This window comes from Cervus canadensis, chromosome 18 (assembly GCF_019320065.1).
Source record: "Cervus canadensis isolate Bull #8, Minnesota chromosome 18, ASM1932006v1, whole genome shotgun sequence".
Taxonomy (NCBI): domain Eukaryota; kingdom Metazoa; phylum Chordata; class Mammalia; order Artiodactyla; family Cervidae; genus Cervus; species Cervus canadensis.
Genome location: NC_057403.1, coordinates 50,664,274 through 50,681,477, shown reverse-complemented (window position 1 = coordinate 50,681,477; position 17,204 = coordinate 50,664,274). Strand labels below are relative to the sequence as shown.

At 59.8% G+C, this 17,204-nt stretch overlaps 1 protein-coding gene across 4 annotated transcripts; it reads left to right on the top strand.

The window, feature by feature from the left end:
- Positions 1 to 5,675: 5,675 nt before the first annotated feature.
- DPEP1 (dipeptidase 1) lies at positions 5,676 to 17,004 on the top strand. Of its 4 annotated transcripts, none has more exons than XM_043437731.1 (12): positions 5,676 to 5,855; positions 10,238 to 10,322; positions 11,035 to 11,193; positions 14,804 to 14,936; positions 15,170 to 15,302; positions 15,393 to 15,543; positions 15,671 to 15,740; positions 15,878 to 16,054; positions 16,141 to 16,225; positions 16,306 to 16,381; positions 16,498 to 16,633; positions 16,719 to 17,004. In XM_043437731.1, the coding sequence occupies exons 3-12, from the start codon at positions 11,090 to 11,092 to the stop codon at positions 16,884 to 16,886; spliced, it is 1,233 nt and encodes a 410-aa protein (XP_043293666.1). In that variant the 5' UTR covers positions 5,676 to 5,855; positions 10,238 to 10,322; positions 11,035 to 11,089; the 3' UTR covers positions 16,887 to 17,004. The 4 variants fall into 4 exon arrangements, with proteins under 4 accessions (XP_043293666.1, XP_043293665.1, XP_043293664.1 ...); XM_043437730.1 differs by having other exon boundaries at positions 11,030 to 11,193; XM_043437729.1 differs by lacking the exon at positions 10,238 to 10,322.
- Positions 17,005 to 17,204: the final 200 nt, after the last annotated feature.

Below are 17,204 nucleotides of genomic sequence, written 5' to 3'. Positions count from 1 at the left end.
ACCCAGCTTCCCCTTCTTCCTGTGACATCTGCCCCCAGGAAGAGGACCGTCTCAGGGGTCTCCTGACTCTGGTGTTTCAGGGCCTGTGTGACACCCCGTCTTCCGCGGAGGGCAGGGCAACATCCTGGAGTGATCTTGGGATGCACACCCCCTGGTGCCCCGCCTGGATGAGGCACGTGTCCCTGCGAGGGGGTTCCTGTGTCCCCTCAACCCCGATTGGAAGCTCACCCACTGGCTGGGTGGCTTCTGCAGGCCGTCTGACACCGTGAGCCCCTTTGGGAAATGGAACACTAGTGAGACCCAGCTGCAGCGGGTGGGGTGGTGGCCCCCAGAGGCACATCCTCTGGGGCAGTGAACGTGACCTTGTTTGGGGAAACGCTGCTGTAATCAGGCCAAGGCGGACTGTGTGGGTGGATGTCTGGTACAGGCATCGCTGGGGGCCTGGCTGGCGGGCAGGGAGGGAGGGGTAAGGGGGTCCATGGGGTGGTGGGAGGCCAGCCGTGCGAGGCCAGGGGCCGGGGAAGGGTCTGGGCTCTGACTGGACCGGCAGGGCAGCCCAGGGGCAAATCCAAAGCCTGCTCTGGCTCAAGTGGGCCCTCCTTCCCCTTTGCTGGGGGGGGCCCCCGCTGGCCCTCTGCCTCCTGGGATCCAAGTCTTGTCTTCCTTGTCCACCAAACAGGCACACCCTGGCCTGCCGCCACCTCCTGATCAGTCCAGGACCCTCAAACCTCCCACTGCCTGGATTACCTGTCTCAGAAGCCAGGGATTGAGGCCAAGCATCTTTCTGACTCCTTCCCATGCTGGGTGTTCAGCCGTGTTGTTGCATGTGTATGTGTCCACAGTTTCCGTTCATTCCATGCCACCCTCCATGTGTGGATGCGCTACGATTTGTGGGTCCGTCCACTCTGGGTGGACATCAGGGCTGCCCTCTGTGCTGCGGTGGTGATGGCTTTGCTGAGATACAGCTCACCTGCCACCTATTACACAACGAACGTGTGTGCCCTCTTCACGTGCTGAAATCCTAACCCGGATGTGGCGGTACTGGGTGGGGGCTTGTGTGCCAGGTCAGGGTTACTGATGTCTATGAGGGCAATTGGGCTGTAACAGCTATAAAAGGCACTGTGACCTCTGTCCCCGTAACCACACCCCCTGGAGCGCATCCTCCAGGTTCGCTAGCTGGTGGGCATCGAGGCACCTGCCTCACATCATGTGACTCTAACCACACAGCTTGATGGACTACATTTTGTTTATTCATCAGATGTTGGGCTTTTGGGTTGTTGGTATCTTTTGGCTGCTGTGAACATTTCTGTGTGGATGTACAAACATGACTTGCATAGCTTGTGGTACATATATGATATTGTCACGTTAAAATGTAAAATGAAAAGAACCAAGGAGGCTTACGCACGCCCGCAGTCACTGAGATCTGCCATTGCAGATTGGATGAGGCAGCTGGCTCTGCATCCACTCCTCTGGGCTGCCCACTGGAAGGAAGTTGGGAGCCCATATAGCCGCTTCTCCCCTGGGCAGGGTGCTGGGAGGCTGAGAGGGGAGGAGACAGCTTCCTGGGCCAGTCCTTCCCCCACACAGCTGCCCCACTGCCCCCACAATCTGAAGACCAGAGTTTCTCGGGTGGAAATGGGGCATTTTCTACTTCCTAGGAGGAGAGGTAGGTGCTAGGGTAGGGCCAGCGCGGCCGTGAGGTCCTGGAGCGAAGCCTGCACCACTGCTGAGGCCACAGTGAGTAGGCTGGGGCCAGGGGGCTGCTGGGGGCTGGGGGTCTGCCACTAGGGAGGTGCTGCCTTGAGGGGAGGTGGCCGGAGCCCAGGTCAGCAGAGCAGGGAAACAGGGAGCCTGAAACAGATGGAATTCCAGAAGGTAAGAGAGCTGTGATCAGTGTGAAACTGAGGCTCACAGGGTTCCCCTCTGCACCCCGACTTCTTGTCAGCGGCCTCTCTGCTATCCTTAGGATGTGGTCCAGACCCGCTGGGGCCGGCAAGGCCCCTGCTGCCTTCCCACTCCCACACCTCTGCTGTCCTCTGCACAGAACATTTCTCCCTGGCTGTCCACCCTTCAAGATTCAGCTAGCCTGTCCCCTCCTCCAGGAAGCCTTCCTTTTCTGCAGTTCTGCCTGGCTGCCCTTCTCTCTGCTCGCTACCATCCCCCCATCAGGCAGGATGGATGTGCTGAATGAATGAGTGAGTGAGTGAAGGAGTAGAAGAATCAAAGTGGGCCGTCTGCAGGAGCCCAAGTTGGGCAGATGACAAGGGCCTCCTGATTCTGAGAGCTCAGAACGTTTGGTTCTCCTGGCGGCAGCAGATCAACTCTCAACAGTAACAAAGCCTGAGTGGGCTGTGTTCTTTGTATCTAATGCAGACGTTTCCTAACCGAGTGGGTCTGTTCCGTGGGCTTGAAGTGCTGGGACGTGGGATGCGTGCAGCCCCCTGTGCTCTGAGCCCCCTTCCAGCGGCTGCCCACTGGCCGATGGAGAGAGGGCCCCATGGATGGGCCCCTGGGCCCGCCCTGCCTTCCTCTCTGAGAAACACATGGTTAAAAGTGACCCCCCAGAGCAACAGGACTTCCCTGGCGGCTCAGATGGTAAAGCTCTGCCTACAATGTGGGAGATCTGGGTTCAATTCCAGGGTCGGGAAGATCCTCTGGAGAAGGAAATGGCAACCCACTCCAGTACTGTTGCCTGGAAAATCCCATGGACAGAGGAGCCTGGTAGGCTATAGTCCATGGGGTCACAAAGAGTCGGACATGACTGAGCAACTAAACTTTCTTTCTTTCCCAGACCAGCATACCTTCAGCACCCCCTCACCAGTCAGGGTCTCTGAATCTACCTCACTTCAAGTTAAATAATGCTTTAGAAGTTCACAATCTTGCAAGGAACCTGTGCCACTTTTCTTTTTCCTCACTCAATCCCGTTTCCTGTGGACATCACTGTCTCAGCCACAGGAAGGGGACAGGCTTTAAGCCCTGCGGGGGGATGGTCGTAGCATATTCTAGGGAGAGGGTGCTGAGCACAGTGCGGGTCATGCTGGACTGGTGGGTGGGGTCTGCCTGGGCCCAGGGAGCTTGGGGGCTGCATCACTTTTATTCAGTAGAGCTGTTTCCATGGGGGACAAAGCACAGTGCAGTGTCTCCCTTGAGACTTGCTGGCTGTTGCGGGCCTGTGTCCAGACTCAGGGAGGTGGTGGTTTGGTGTCATGGCAGGAGGGGCGTCTGGTTTTCCTGAGTGTGGCCCGTCCAGGCCTCAGTCTCCTGATTCACTGATGAATCCAGATCTGCGTGTGTGTCCAGAGCTCTGGGGATGAGGAAGGTGAGGACAAGGGCTCCTTCTTCATCCAGGCAGTAAGGCTGGAAGGCATCTGATCGCCTTGCCCACTGGGAATGGGCAGCGGGGCAATTTTGGAGGCCACAGAGGGTGGTCTCGGACAGGGGAACCAAGGGCTTCCGGGTCCCCTGGGGACGGCAGGCAGGGGAGGCCCAGGCCCCTCCCACCTTCTGCTGTCTTGAAGCCTGGGCTCCAGCCCAGCTCTGAGCCATGAGGCCTGGGTGTGTGCACCCCTCGCCTCGGTTTCCAGACCTGGGAAAGAGGGGAGCCACGGAGTCTGCAGGGCCCTGCCCCACAGGTGAGACCTCCGGGCCACACCGCAGGACCCAACTGGCCACCAGGGGGTAGCAGTGGGAGGGCCGGACCAAGAGGGACCCGAGCCCCTGGCCTCGTGTCTGAGCCTCTACCAGCCTCAAGTCGAGCTTGGGGCACCAGGCCGGTCTCACAGACAGGACAGGGCAGCCCACACCCAGTGCTTAAGAGACCTGGGGCATTTTCTCACCAGCATCCTGCCCACATCTAGAATGTCCCCATGCCAGTGCTGCTGTCCCTGCCCCAGATTCAGGGGACAAGGCTGGCCCCACTGGGAGGCTGTGGTCTGCCCTGACCCCGTCCAGCTCAGCGATCACCCTGCCCTGCATGGGGGGGCCAGGCTGGGACAAGGGTGTAGACAGAGGTGCCCCGGAACGGGGAAGTCTGTGGGCAGAGGGACCTGCTGATGGGGTAGCTGGTGGGGCCCCCAGACCTGCCCCCGCTTGGGCACCATCTGGACGTTCCCGGGACATCCGCCTGCCAGCGGGACACCTGGCATCCACACAGGAATTCAGCCAGGAGCCAGGCCCTGAGAGTGGAGCGCCTGGAGTCGGGGGGTACCCACCCCCATCTCTGTGCGGAGCCTGCTTGAACACTCTTCTCTGTTTTAATTATTTTTCCATTTTAATACACATGCTAAAAATGTCAAACAGTAATAACATCAAAAGATGTTATTACAAAGAGTAATAACATGAAAAGTAGGAATCTGCCCCTTCCACCCCGGCCTCGGCGCCTCTGGCCCTCCCACCCGTCCAGTGATGCCAAGACCCTGGGCAGACCCAGGGGGAAGTTCTCCTCTCCAGCATCTATGCCCACAGAGGGGTGCCACCCCAAATATGGAACTAGGGGATCACTGTCCAGGCAGGGGCCGAACGTGGCTGCCTCCCCCAGACCCTGGTCCACGGTGCCCGGGGTCAGGGCCTCAGCCCCTTCTCCACCCTGAAGCAGCCCTCCTCTTGAACTCTCACCACCCTCTAGGGGAGGGTCAAGGGAACTGACTTGCTCCAGAGCCTTGGCAGGTGGCCCCCCCAGCTCTGCTGCCCTCTGCTAAGACCCTCATTGCTCTTGGAACCCCCTTCTCACACTACATCCCCATATACGACCCACTCCCATTTTTACATCCCATCCTCCCAGTTCTAGTAACTGAGTGCCTCACAGTTGGGGCAGGGGCTGTCCCCACTCAGAGTCAGTGTCTGTGAACCAGGAGGGGGCCAGGGCAGAGGGGGTTGAGAGTGGGGCACTGTGCCCCCACCCAGCCTGCTGGGACCCTCCCTGGGTGGGGATGGGACTGCCAGCTGTCTGCCAGCTGTTTGCCAGTGCCTGCCAGGGTGTGTCCCCCCATCCTAACCTCAGAATCCTGAAACCAATTAGCGCAGCCAGCCCCCAGCTGGGCCGGGGCTCCACACAGACCTTCTCCTGGTCTGAGTCTCTGCCAGAGGACATTCCGATCCCTGCCTGTTTCAGATCCTCCTGGAGTCGAGAGTACTACACATATAGAATGTGGGCCCCAGCCTCTGGGCCAGGCTGCAGCGAAGATGCCTTCCAGCCCTGGACACAGCCGTCACCCTTGACCCCAGCAGTGAGGGCGGGGTGGCATCCCCTCAGGTGCCAGGTTGCCTGCTACCAGATGATGCTGTGGGCCTGGCAGGGGGGAGGGGGAGCGTGGCCCAGCCCAGCTATCCTTGTGACACCCCACACTTCCTAACTCAGCCCCCCACTGGATGCCACCAGCCTGTCTGAGGGAATCCCCCCTGCCTGTCTGGGGACCCCGACTCCCTGTCACCCAGCCCGGCCCTGTCTGGCCTGCCCTGGGCCAGAGGCCCAGCCTGAGGGTCAGAGGGCGCTGAGTCTGGGTGGGCCGTGTGTGCCGGGCATGCCTGCCTCTCGTGTCTGCAGAAACTCAGACCAGCTGACACGTGTGCTGCGTTCACCCCTCTGAGGCCGCCTGTGAAACTCAGGGGCGGGTGCAACTTGAGAAAAACAGAAACAACCCCCCAGGTCTCGTGACCTGAGGGGAGCCCGCCCTCCCGTTCCTGGGGAGCCTGGGCACCAGCACTCGCAGAGTTGCAGGAAGCCTGTCTCCTCCCATCGCGGGAGGGCTGTCTGGTTTAGGCAGCACGCGGCAGGGCAGCCATTAGTGGATACCTACTGTATGCCGGGTGAAGCCTCTGCGTCTGAACTGAGGGGGACCGGTTCGGGTGCCCGACGGGTGAGTGCATCGAGGGCGGGTGAGGAAAGGGCCTGCTGGGCTGGGGTTCTAGGGGTGAGTGGAGGGCCAGGGCCCCTTGGGAGTGTCTCTGGAGCCCCTGAGGGAGGGACCCGCTGCTGTGGCCAGTGGACCACGGAGCTCAGAGCAGTGGGGGCAGCCAGTGGGGCTGTGCAGTTGACCCATGACAGTGGGGGACAGAGGGGGATGGAGGGGGACAGTGGGGACAGAGGGGGACAGTGGGAGCAGAGGGGGACAGTGGGAGCAGAGGGGGACAGTGGGGGACAGAGGGGGACAGTGGGAGCAGAAAGGGACAGAGGGGGACAGATGTAGACAGTGGGGGGTAGAGGGGGACAGAGGGGGACAGTGGGAGCAGAGGGAGACAGTGGGGGACAGAGGGGGACAGAGGGGGACAGTTGGGGACAGAGGGGGACAGTGGGGGCAGAGGGGGACAGTGGGGGACAGAAGGGGACAGTTGGGGACAGAGGGGGACAGAGGGGGACAGTGGGGGCAGAGGGGGACAGAGGGGGACAGTGGGGGACAGAGGGGGACAGTGGGGGACAGTGAGGGACAGATGTAGACAGTGGGGGGGTAGAGGGGGACAAAGGGGGACAGATGTGAACAGTGGGAGCAGAGGGAGACAGTGGGGGACAGAGGGGGACAGATGTGGACAGTGGGGGGCAGATGTGGACAGTGGAAACAGAGGGAGACAGTGTGGGACAGTTGGGGCAGAGGGGGACAGTGGAGGACAGAGGGGGACAGTGGGGGCAGAGGGGGACAGTGGGGGACCAGGAGGACTGTGGAGAAGCCAGCAGCCTGGAGGCACCCCTGGGGGCTGGGTGGACAGAGGCCATCCATGAAGGTTGGGGGCAGAGATCTGAGTGGTGGCGTCACGACGGCCTGGACAGCTGAGAGGCCTCAGGATGCCCCGTCGCAGAGGTCACATGGTCTGAAGGGCCTGCACCCAGGGCTCCCCAGGACACGCCAGCACATCCCACTGCCTCCAGGCCCACTGGGGGTTGCCGTGTACCAGGCTCTGTGGGTGGTCACGGGGCTGAGGTCCGGCTGCAGGCCCCGAGGTGGACGTGGGGGCTGGGTGGGCACAGTGACACAGAGATGAGGGCACCTGCCGGGCTCAGCCTGTGTGCTGTGTCCGTGAGAGGCCAGGCCTGGGGAAAGAGCGTGTGTGAGCGTGTGGTCACATCCACGTACCTATGTATTACTGGGAGTTCATATTGGTATGCTAAATATGTGTCTGTGTGCACGTCTGCATCTTGGCGTCTGTGTGTGTCTGATCACATGAGCAAGTCCACATGGGTGTGCTTATAAGCCTGTGCCGCGTTTGCACACGCAGGTCTGTGTGTGTGCTCCTGAGGGGCACGGGCTGTGGACTCAGGCCCTCCGGCTGCTCTGGGCTGTGTTGGGGCTGCGCCCCTGTGGGCACAGGGGCAGATGGGGGCAGTCTTGGGGGACCCACCCGGGAGCTCCGGTGAGCAATTGGGCTGCTCTGGGCGGGTTTATGAAGAGCCACGCAGGCTCTGACCACTCCCTGGATGCCTCTCTGGAGCTCCAGCCAAAATGCAACAGCATTGCTTAGTTTTTGTGTGTTTATTGCCACTGTGTTCCTTCTGATTATGGCAAGTGATGCTAATGTTTCCAATTAATAACTTTATTCTCTTTATTTAAATAAAAAGTGAAAACATTTTAAGGCAGACAATTAGGCAGCTCCCCTGAGAGCTGAGCAGACAGCAAGGCTTGGCCATTCTCCCAGGGATCCTGGGGGAGAGTGCATATCCTCAGCCGCCACGGACCTGGGGCTTCTTGTTGCCAAGGAGACGGTGGGGCGCTGCCGCCCCCAGCAGCCCAAGGTGGTTCTGGTTCCTCACCCATTTTACAGGCCAGGGCACTCTCACCAACACTGTCACCAGCTGTGGGAGAAGAGCCGCAGTCAGCTTCCTGCTGTTGAACAAGCAATCCTCCAGAGCTCCAGCCGGCACTCAGGGGTCTCCGGCATCACTCACTTTTCCAGACCCAGCAGGGCCAACTGGTCTCTGGCCCAGAGTCTGGCCTCAGCCAGGAGCTGGCAGGGGGCCTCAGCTGGCCGTCAGTCGGGGGGAGCTGGGCTGGTGGCTGCGTTCCCCACGGTGTGTCCAGGACAGGAGCCAGATGGCAGCACGGAAGTCACGCCGGCCGCTTTCTCTGAGGATTGAGCCGGCTGCCTCTCCTCTTGGCAGAGAGTAAGGAGGATGGACAGGCGAGTGCTGCCAGTTCTGGGACACGCAGTCAGCCACACAGGAGCGTGAACCCAGGGCGGCCTGTTTCCAAGCTCGTGCTCCCAACAAAGGCTGGTCCCACCTCCAATCAAAGGACCTGGGCCAGGCCGTCGAGCCCGCCCTGTCCCTAAGGCTCATGTCACGGGGTGCCAGCACAGGAGGAAGCAGAGATGCCGTGAGAATCCTCCACAGCTACACCCACCACAGCCCTTAGGTCAGAGGTGGGCCCGAGACGGGCATTTCCTTGCCATGTCCCTCCAGGTGGCAGAAAATGACTCAGGCAGAAGCTGCAGCGTCCCAGAGAGGAAGGGTCCTTGACTGGCAGATTCAGCCCATTTTGGGAAATAACTTAGATGGAGATGGCCTCTTCAGAAGCACTTACAGAAGGGGGCGGCAGGGGTGCAGAGGGCAGGGGCCCATCAGAAACCAGAGGGGAGCTCAACTTAGATGTCACAGGAGCGGTGGGAGTGAAAGACATGGCTAAAATCAGACTTATGGATGGCTGGATGGTGGAAAGGCTGACCCCCGGTGCCCACGGACACAGATGGACAGTCCTGGTTGGTCTATGGCCAGGCTAACCCTGGGGGAAAAGACCCCAGGGAGTGTCCCTAAAAATATATTTGTTTTGAGAATCAGGGTTGCTGTGATATGCTCATGTTACATTCTGACATTAAGGGCCCCCTCTTGCATTGGGAGGCTCTTGTATCCAGCACTCTGGCCACTGCATGAAGTGACAAAGACCTCCAGCTGGTTGAGGACAGTCTGTACATGAGACAAAAGGTCGAAATACACAGTGGGGGAAAGGGGTCCAGAGGAAACATTATCATCCAGTAAACAGGAGAAAAGAAAACAGAACTATCAACTGATACCAGATAATATTGCTTCCATATAAGAACAAGGAACAAAGAAAAAAGAAACCCACCACCAACGAAACACAAGACAGCATTTTGGGAGGTTAAGCATATAGTTTCTGAAAGAAAACTGGGTGAAAGTGCTTAAATTCAGAAACAAGGAAACTTATAGAATAAATTCAAAGAATAGAATATTCCATTCATAAATTCACAGAATAGAAATAGAATAGAATAGAAATTCACAGAACAGAACAAAAGCACGAGAAAACCTAAAACAGGAGAGAAAAACACAAGAGTCAAATAGGAACAGTGCCAGAGGTCCAGCATCCGACTGAGCATGGTGCCCAGAAACAGACAGAGGAGGATTCCAGGGCATGTTCTGGGATCAGCAGCAGAGCCGGCGACCCCGCATGAGGAGCTGGTCAGATGAAAACAGTCTCCCGTGAGGCATGTCACTGAGAAAGTGCAGAGCCAAGGAGGAAGAGGTAGCTCAAGGAGATTGTGCAAGAAGGCAACAAGCTGCCTACAAAGAACTGAATTCTCAGCAATAGTGCATTGTGGATAGCCCTTCACTTTCAAGAGAAAACAGGTTATGATCCAGAAGTGCCAGGCCAGCAAAAACCTGTTACCCAGTTATGAGGGCATAATAATGTCAAGTGCAATCATTCCAGGGCTTGGAAATTCATTTCCCAACACCACTGCCAGGGGTGGTTTGGGGACCAACTCTAGCAAAACAGGATATAAACCTAGAGGCGGAGGGCCCGACGCAGGAATTCAGTGGGAAACATAGACCCAAATCCAGGCACTGTGAGTAGGAGGCCCAGAGCGTGGAAGACTGTCAGGCAATCAGAGACCCCATGATGAAGAATCGGCTTGAGCAGACAGGTTCAGGTGTGAGTGGGGGGCCTGACCCGCGGGTCCACAGTCGGCGCTCCCGGCAGGAGGGCCCATGATGACTTCTGTTTGCAGACAGATGCCATGGCTGAGAAGTCTGACCATGTGCACAAGCAGCCTGACCCCGAGCCCCACCAAGGGACACAGGCTGTGAGTTACTGGAGGGAGGAGGCGGAATAGACCCCGCACAGCACGAGCCCTCCTGGGTGTAGACTTGGGCCCCTTGGCTGTCGTCTTCCGGGGCTATCATCCTGGAAATCCTCTCGAGTTTGAACAAGGGTGTACCTGGCCCTCCCATGGGTGTAGTTGAGTGTCCTTGAGTCTTCTGTTTCTTGGGTCACCCAAGGACGTATGGTCACGCCCACAGCTTAACTCCTGGAAATATGTCCTCTGTCACCAACTTGCAAGAGTCATCTGCAGCTGAAGTCCTGGAACTGAACATGAATGACCTGGTAAGACCAGCCCTGCAGAACCCAGAAACCCCGAGGAGCCAGAGTTGCCCACCAGAACCAGGATGCTGGCCCAGCCGTGGGACAAGGATCACTGATTCACCCATCCCAGCGGCTCCTGGGAGCATCCTCAAACCGCCCCACCCGAGAGACCTGTTTGTCCTCAAACAAATCCATCTGAGAGACCTGAGATGATCCTCAAACAAATCCATCTGAGAGACCTGTGTGAGCCCCCAGTTCTAAGGAAGTACAAACACTCCCCAAGCCCCAGTGTTCAACCTGCAGTTGAGCGTGGGTCACAGTGCTGTCCCCAGGGCCAGGGTGGGGTGTGGAGGGAGCACCCCTGTGGGACTGTGCTCCACTGTCTGTGGAAAGTAACATAAAACTACTTGACAGGCAAACTGAGGGGTGCATTCAAGGACGCAAAATCGAATCTTGTTTGCAGACCTCAGGCACTGGGGCCTGGGTGGGGCGTGGAGGTGACCGGGCCTCCCCGCCTCTTCTCCTGTCCTCTGGGCAGCAGCTCCGCCTTTCGGCTTTTACTGCACCTGGGCCTGGCTCGCACAATGACGCCCAGCCTCAGACAGCGACGCCCAGCCACGGGGTCCAGGAACTCCCATCTTCCCACCCTCACAGGGAATGCGCTGATTACTGATAAACGGGAGGTTGGGCAGCGATCACCTGGACCAAAGGCCTCCGTTTTCTGGCAGGACAGCCGGTCAGGATAGACGCACAGTCGCGGCAGGCAGCAGGTGCCCAGGGACGGCGTCATGTGGACCGGCTGGTGGCTCTGGCCCCTGGTGGCCGTCTGCACTGCAGACCAGTTCCGGGACAATGCAGTGAGACTCATGCAGAGCACGCCTGTCATCGACGGGTAAGCAGCCACTCGGGACGGGTCTGGGGTCTGGGCTGGGGGAGCTGCGATCAAGGCTCTTGTGACCTGAGATAGGCACTGTCCTGTCTCCCTGAGACTCGGTCTCTCCAACTGAAACATGGCCTTTGCTCTTTGCTGGACTCTTTGTGGGATCTCAGGGCCACAAAGACTTCAGAGAGGAGGGTCTGTGGGAACAAAGCAGGAAGGGGGTGAGTGGCTAGGCCACCGCACCTCAGCAGCTCCCAGGGCACCTGAGCCCAACCTGAACCTCCTGGGGGCTGGATCCCAGCTTGGGAAGGGGGTGCTGGGGGCCCTGCCTCACAGGAAGGGCAGGGAGGGTAGCATTGGGGAGACCCTGCCAGCCCTCTTGACCCTTCTTCTTGAGACCCTCTTGTCAAACCCACCCGCCCCGTCCACCTGGCGTGACCCCATCAAGTCCCAGCTTGACCTCATGGAGGCATGTCAGCCTTCATTGCCCCAGACAAGCTCCTGGGCACCCACTCCCACGGGTACCATTCCAGCCAAGACCCTAGAGACACCCTGTCACTCCCTGATGTTACAGCTAACCTGGGCCCGCCTGTCCCCTTCAGTTACCCTCCCCCACCACACCACCCCCTGCTTGGGGTCAGGCCTGCACCTCTGACCGTCCCCTCCTCCCACAGGCTCGAGGTCAGGTCTCACACTGCAGCCCGGGGGAGACTTGGAGACCCAAGTCCCACCCCTGTCCTTCATGCTCACCCCCTGCCGTGACTCCCACTGAGCTTGGAACAATAAAAACAAACAGACAGAAGTCCTCACAGCGGCCCCTGGGGCCCCTCGATGCTACAGGCAGGCCTGGCCGGGCCCCCTCCCCTGATCCTGGCCACAGTTCCCCGAGTACTTCCAGAGCCCTGGGAAGGACACCACCTGCACACACACTCCCGCCCCGCCTGCTCTCCTGCCCTCCGCCTGCCATGGTGCCCAGAACACTGGCTGCATGCAGCCCAGAGGAACAGTATCTGGTGTGCGCTGGCTCTTGGGTACCGGGAAGGTTAGGAGAACACTACATGCTGCTGGGTTTTGTTGGACAAAAGCTCTACGGGAAAAGCAGCGAAAGTGAGTGTCTTGTCACATAAGACCTGCCGGGAGCTGCAGGGTAGCCCTAGAGAAGGAAGTAGCCATCAAGGGTCAGTGTGCACCCTACCTTCCCTCCCTCCCACAGCCCTCCCCTGACCACTCCTTCCCGTGCTTCCTGGACCTCCTGTCCCCCTGCTCGCCACTCGCCTGTCCCACAGGTATAGAGAGCTTTCTGCAGAGGCCGCTGCCCTTGGCTCGCACCCTGGAGGCCCTGCTGTCTCACAGGTCCCGGTTCAGGGACTGGGCATCCCAGGCCAGCAAGCATAGGAAGATGATGCCACAGAATGAACCAGGGAAGCTGTTCCTTCATTCTGGAGGACTCAGGGCAGCCGGACACAGGGAGAGGGGGGCTTTGTCTAGGTAATGGAGCTGTCTAGAGGTCCATGCGAGAGGTAAGATGGCTCACAGAGCCCAGACAGCCAGGAGTACTCAGGACGCTGGGATCTGGGATTATCCAAAGTCTTAGAAAACTAAAACTAGGTTGACAAAAGCAAAAGCAGTGTAGGTAAGAGACACAAAGAAGTAGCTTTAACCACAGAGAAGTGCAGAGGAGGCCCTGGCACAGCATTCCACAATAGTGCAGCCAGCATTCCCACAGTTACCTCATGATTTAACATAGCTGCACCAGCTCCAGACATCACATCCGTATGCCAGAGCTGGTCTAAGTGTGCATTTGGTTGTCCTTTCTAGCACTCTCCAGCACTAGGAACCCTCTCCTCACTTCTTTGAGTAGAATGGAAGGGTCCCCTACTATGTCTGAGGATGCTACCCAGGCCACAAAGATAATGAGAGATGCTCCACTAGGCTCCAAAAGGTGGTACTGCCCACAGAACGGAGGCCTGTGAAGGGAGGAGAGGCTGAGGGGAGGAAGGAGGGACAAAGTGGAGGCAGCTGGAGGGTGGGGCTGGACTTCCTAGACCAGCAAAGGAGTAAAGTCCTGCCCGGTGGCGCTGCCCCAGGGACAGCACCCCCCAGTCCTGCAATGAGGTGAGGACCTCGCCTCACTGGAGTTCATTCACCTCTCAGTCAGCAAAGGCCATGCCCAGTGGTCAAATCTCAGAATTTGCAGAAAACACAGCTGGGGTGGGAGCCCTGCCTAGGGCACCTGGGGCAGCTTCCACAATCTAGAGCCCCAGGGTGGGGCCCAGGGAGCCCTCACTTCCCACCAGCAGGAAGAGCCCACCCTAGGGGGCTGGACAACCTGGGCCACCACCGTGTTACCAGACAGTGATTGATCTGAACTAGGCATACCCAAGAGATGAAGAAACAGACATGAGGAGGGAGCCGGAGCTGGGGATGGGGGAGGGTCCTGGGGACAGCGGGCCTGGCTGCGGGGCTGCAGAGGAGGCCTGGATGGGAGGGCTCCCAGTGGGAGTAAGGCCCTCTCCAGGTGTCCCCGTTGTCACCAGACCAGGGATGCAGACGGGAGGCTCCCTGCACGGCTCCCTGAACGTCCCATGCGTGTGTATACACAGGCTGATAAAAGCTAGAGGGAGGGTCCAGGATGGGCCTGAGACTCTGCTTCTCTCATCAGGTCCCAAGGGCCGAGGCTACTTCCAGCATCTGGAGCTTGTGGCTCCCAGCGGCCTCTCCCCTGGGGGCTGCTCCTGCTCCCCCTCTGTCAGTTGCTGGGTCCAGGGAGAAGGTGCCCCAGCCCCACCGGTGCCCACTCCCCAGCGGCTGATAGCCCTCCGCGCCCCCTGCGCCTCCTCCTCCGGGTCCGGTTGGGCCCTGTTCGCCCTTCCCACCTCCCCCTCTGCCCCAACCCCACCTCCAATGCACTCTTCGCCTCCTGGCTCCCGGGAAGACTTCAGAGGGCCTGTCTTTTGGAAGCATAGAGGATCCTCCTGGAAATGGTGCAAGACTGTGCCCAGGCATAGAAGGTCTGCGGGGCGAGCGGAGGTGCGGAGGGGGCCCCAAATTCTGCACTGGCGCGCTGCTTCGTTGGCCACCCTCCCCCAGGGAAGGCCACGCCCCTCACTTTCCCCGGTCCCTGCAAGGGGAGATTACAGCTTCTTTTTTTGGCCACGCCCCAAGGCGGGGTCTTAGTTCCCCACTGAGGGATGGAACCCGCGCCCCTGCATTGGTAGCGCGGAGTCGTAACCACTGGACCGCAAGGGAGTCCTAGAATTTCGTTTTTAATCTGTGAAATCTCGCCGAGGCCCTACACCCAGTAAGCCCATGGCAACCAGTCTTATCCATGGAGATTGTTTTAACCGCCACTATTTTGAAGCCAAGCCAGTGTGCGCCCTCCTTCTTCCCCAGTGCAAGGCTCGGGGAGAGAAGACCTGACGGCTTAGGGCTCAGTTCGCTGACCTGGCCTGGGGGTGGGGCCGGCTGAGAAGCTCACCTGTGCTCAGGTGTGTTCAGGTAACAGCAATCACTCTGGGACCCTCCTAGTCCTCAGCCACTAAAAGAGGAGCCAGAGAAGGGTCAGCCTGCCTGGGAGGAAGCTGTCCTGAAACCCCATCCTGACCCCTCTTGGCCCCTCCAGGCACAATGACCTGCCCTGGCAGCTGCTGAACAAGTTCAACAATCAGCTTCAGGACCCGAGGGCCAACCTGACCAGCCTGAACGGCACGCACACCAACATCCCCAAGCTGAAGGCTGGCTTTGTGGGGGCCCAGGTAGGGTCTGGCTCTGAGCCCGCCCACACGCGGAACCCACCCGCTCCTCCCTTGGCGCCTGTCACTCGTGGCCGCGTACCTCCCTGGGCCCTTCGCGGGGGCTCCGATAGCCACCCAGGCTGAGGGGAGGGCTACTGGGGCGCAAGGGGAGCCCCAGGCCTGTATGCCTGAGCAGGGGCAGGGCCTGGGTTCCGACCACTCGGCTCCCAGCCCCTCCCCACCGTGGCCCCCAGTTCTGGTCTGCGTACACGCCCTGCGACACCCAGAACAAGGATTCGGTGAAGCGGACGCTGGAGCAGATTGACGTCATCCAGCGCATGTGCCAGCTCTACCCCGAGACCTTCCTGTGTGTCACGGACAGCGCAGGTGGGTGCCAGCGCCCCCGGGGGGCGGGTGGGGGGCCGTCCTGAGCAGAGCCGCTGGGCTGTCCGTTCACGGTGCAGCCCCCCTCCCCAGGCATCCGGCAGGCCTTTCAGGAGGGGAAGGTGGCCAGTCTGGTTGGCGTGGAGGGCGGCCACTCCATCGACAGCAGCCTGGGTGTCCTGCGGGCGCTCTACCACCTGGGCATGCGCTACCTGACTCTCACCCACAGCTGCAACACGCCCTGGTGAGCAGCCCCGGGTCGGGTCTCGGGGCAGGGACCCTGGGGTACCTGCTGTTCTCCGAAGAGGCCCCAGGTGGGTGGGTCTGGACGACCACGCTTCCCCTCCGGCTCCCTCTCTCTGCTCTCCCAGGGCCGACAACTGGCTGGTGGACACAGGAGAGGACGAAGCCCAGAGTCAAGGCCTCTCATCCTTTGGGCAGGTGAGTGGAGGACGGGGCGATGATAAGCCCCAGAAGGTCATGTGAACACAAGTGGGTGCAGTGCAGCCTGCTTGGTCCCAGGGTGTCATCCATGACCCTCTGGACTGGACAGGTCCCCTGATCCCGTCCCCCCTCAGAGCGTCGTGAAGGAGATGAACCGGTTGGGCGTCATCATCGACTTGGCCCACGTATCCGTGGCCACGATGGAGGCCGCTCTGCAGCTGTCCAAGGCCCCGGTCGTCTTCAGCCACTCCTCGGCCTACAGCGTGTGCCACCACCATCGCAACGTGCCGGACCACGTGCTGCAGCTGGTGGTAAGGGTGGGGCTGCTGCCTCTGCCCTGGGCTGGCCCTTGCAGCCTGGCTGCCCTGCCCCCAGCTCCACCCTCTCTCCCTTGCAGAAGCAGACGGGCAGCCTGGTGATGGTGAACTTCTACAATGACTACGTTTCCTGCAAAGCGGAGGCCAACTTGTCCCAAGTGGCAGGTAGGTGGGCTTGTATGGCTGCAGTGCGGGAGTGGGGGGGATGTCCCTCTTGTGAGGCCTCACGTGCTGCCTCCATGCAGACCACCTGGACTACATCAAGAAGGTTGCAGGAGCTGGAGCCGTGGGCTTTGGTGGGGACTATGATGGCGTGTCCAGGTAAGGCAAGACACTGCCCATATGTTGTGGGGAGCAGAGGAAGGGAGCCCTGAGGGCACCAGGGCTTGGGATGGGGCCCCCAGGGTGCAGACTCTGGCTCTCTGCCCACATCTCAGGCTCCCCTCCGGGCTGGAGGATGTGTCCAAGTATCCAGACCTGGTCGCTGAGCTGCTCAGGAGACAGTGGACGGAGGCAGAGGTCAGGGGTGCCCTGGCTGAAAACCTGCTGAGGGTCTTCGAGGCTGTGGAGCAGGTGAGGAGGGACTGCCATGCTCCAGCCCCCCAACCCCGACCTTCTCCTGCCCTCAGACAGGCAGCTGACCCGTGTCTGTCCCCAGGTTAGTGATCACAAGCAGGCTCCTGGAGAGGAGCCCATCCCACTGGGCCAGCTGGAGGCTTCCTGCAGGACCAAGTACGGCTACTCAGCGGCTCCCATCCTCCACCTCCAGCCAGGGGCCCTGCTGGCCTCCCTTGTGACCCTCCTCCTCAGCCTGTATCTTCTCTGACACTCTGGGGGCTGGAATGGCCGTGATTCCCTGCCCAGTCCTGGGCAGGCTGCAGGGCTCCCGGGCAGTAGAATAAACAGGCACAGCTGGACCCTCAATAAAGGCACCAAGCCTTCAACTCTCATGTCATCGGCAACCGTAGCCCCGGAGGGGCCTTTGGCTGGACACTTGGACACACAAGTGCCTGAGTCCTGAAGGTCAGGGCCAGCGGGGTCAGGCTCTGAGAAACCCTGTGTGGATATTGCCGGAGGCTCTTTAAAAACAAAATCCAGGCTTCAGTTGCCACCTCCTCACACGCACTTGTACATAGGCACACAC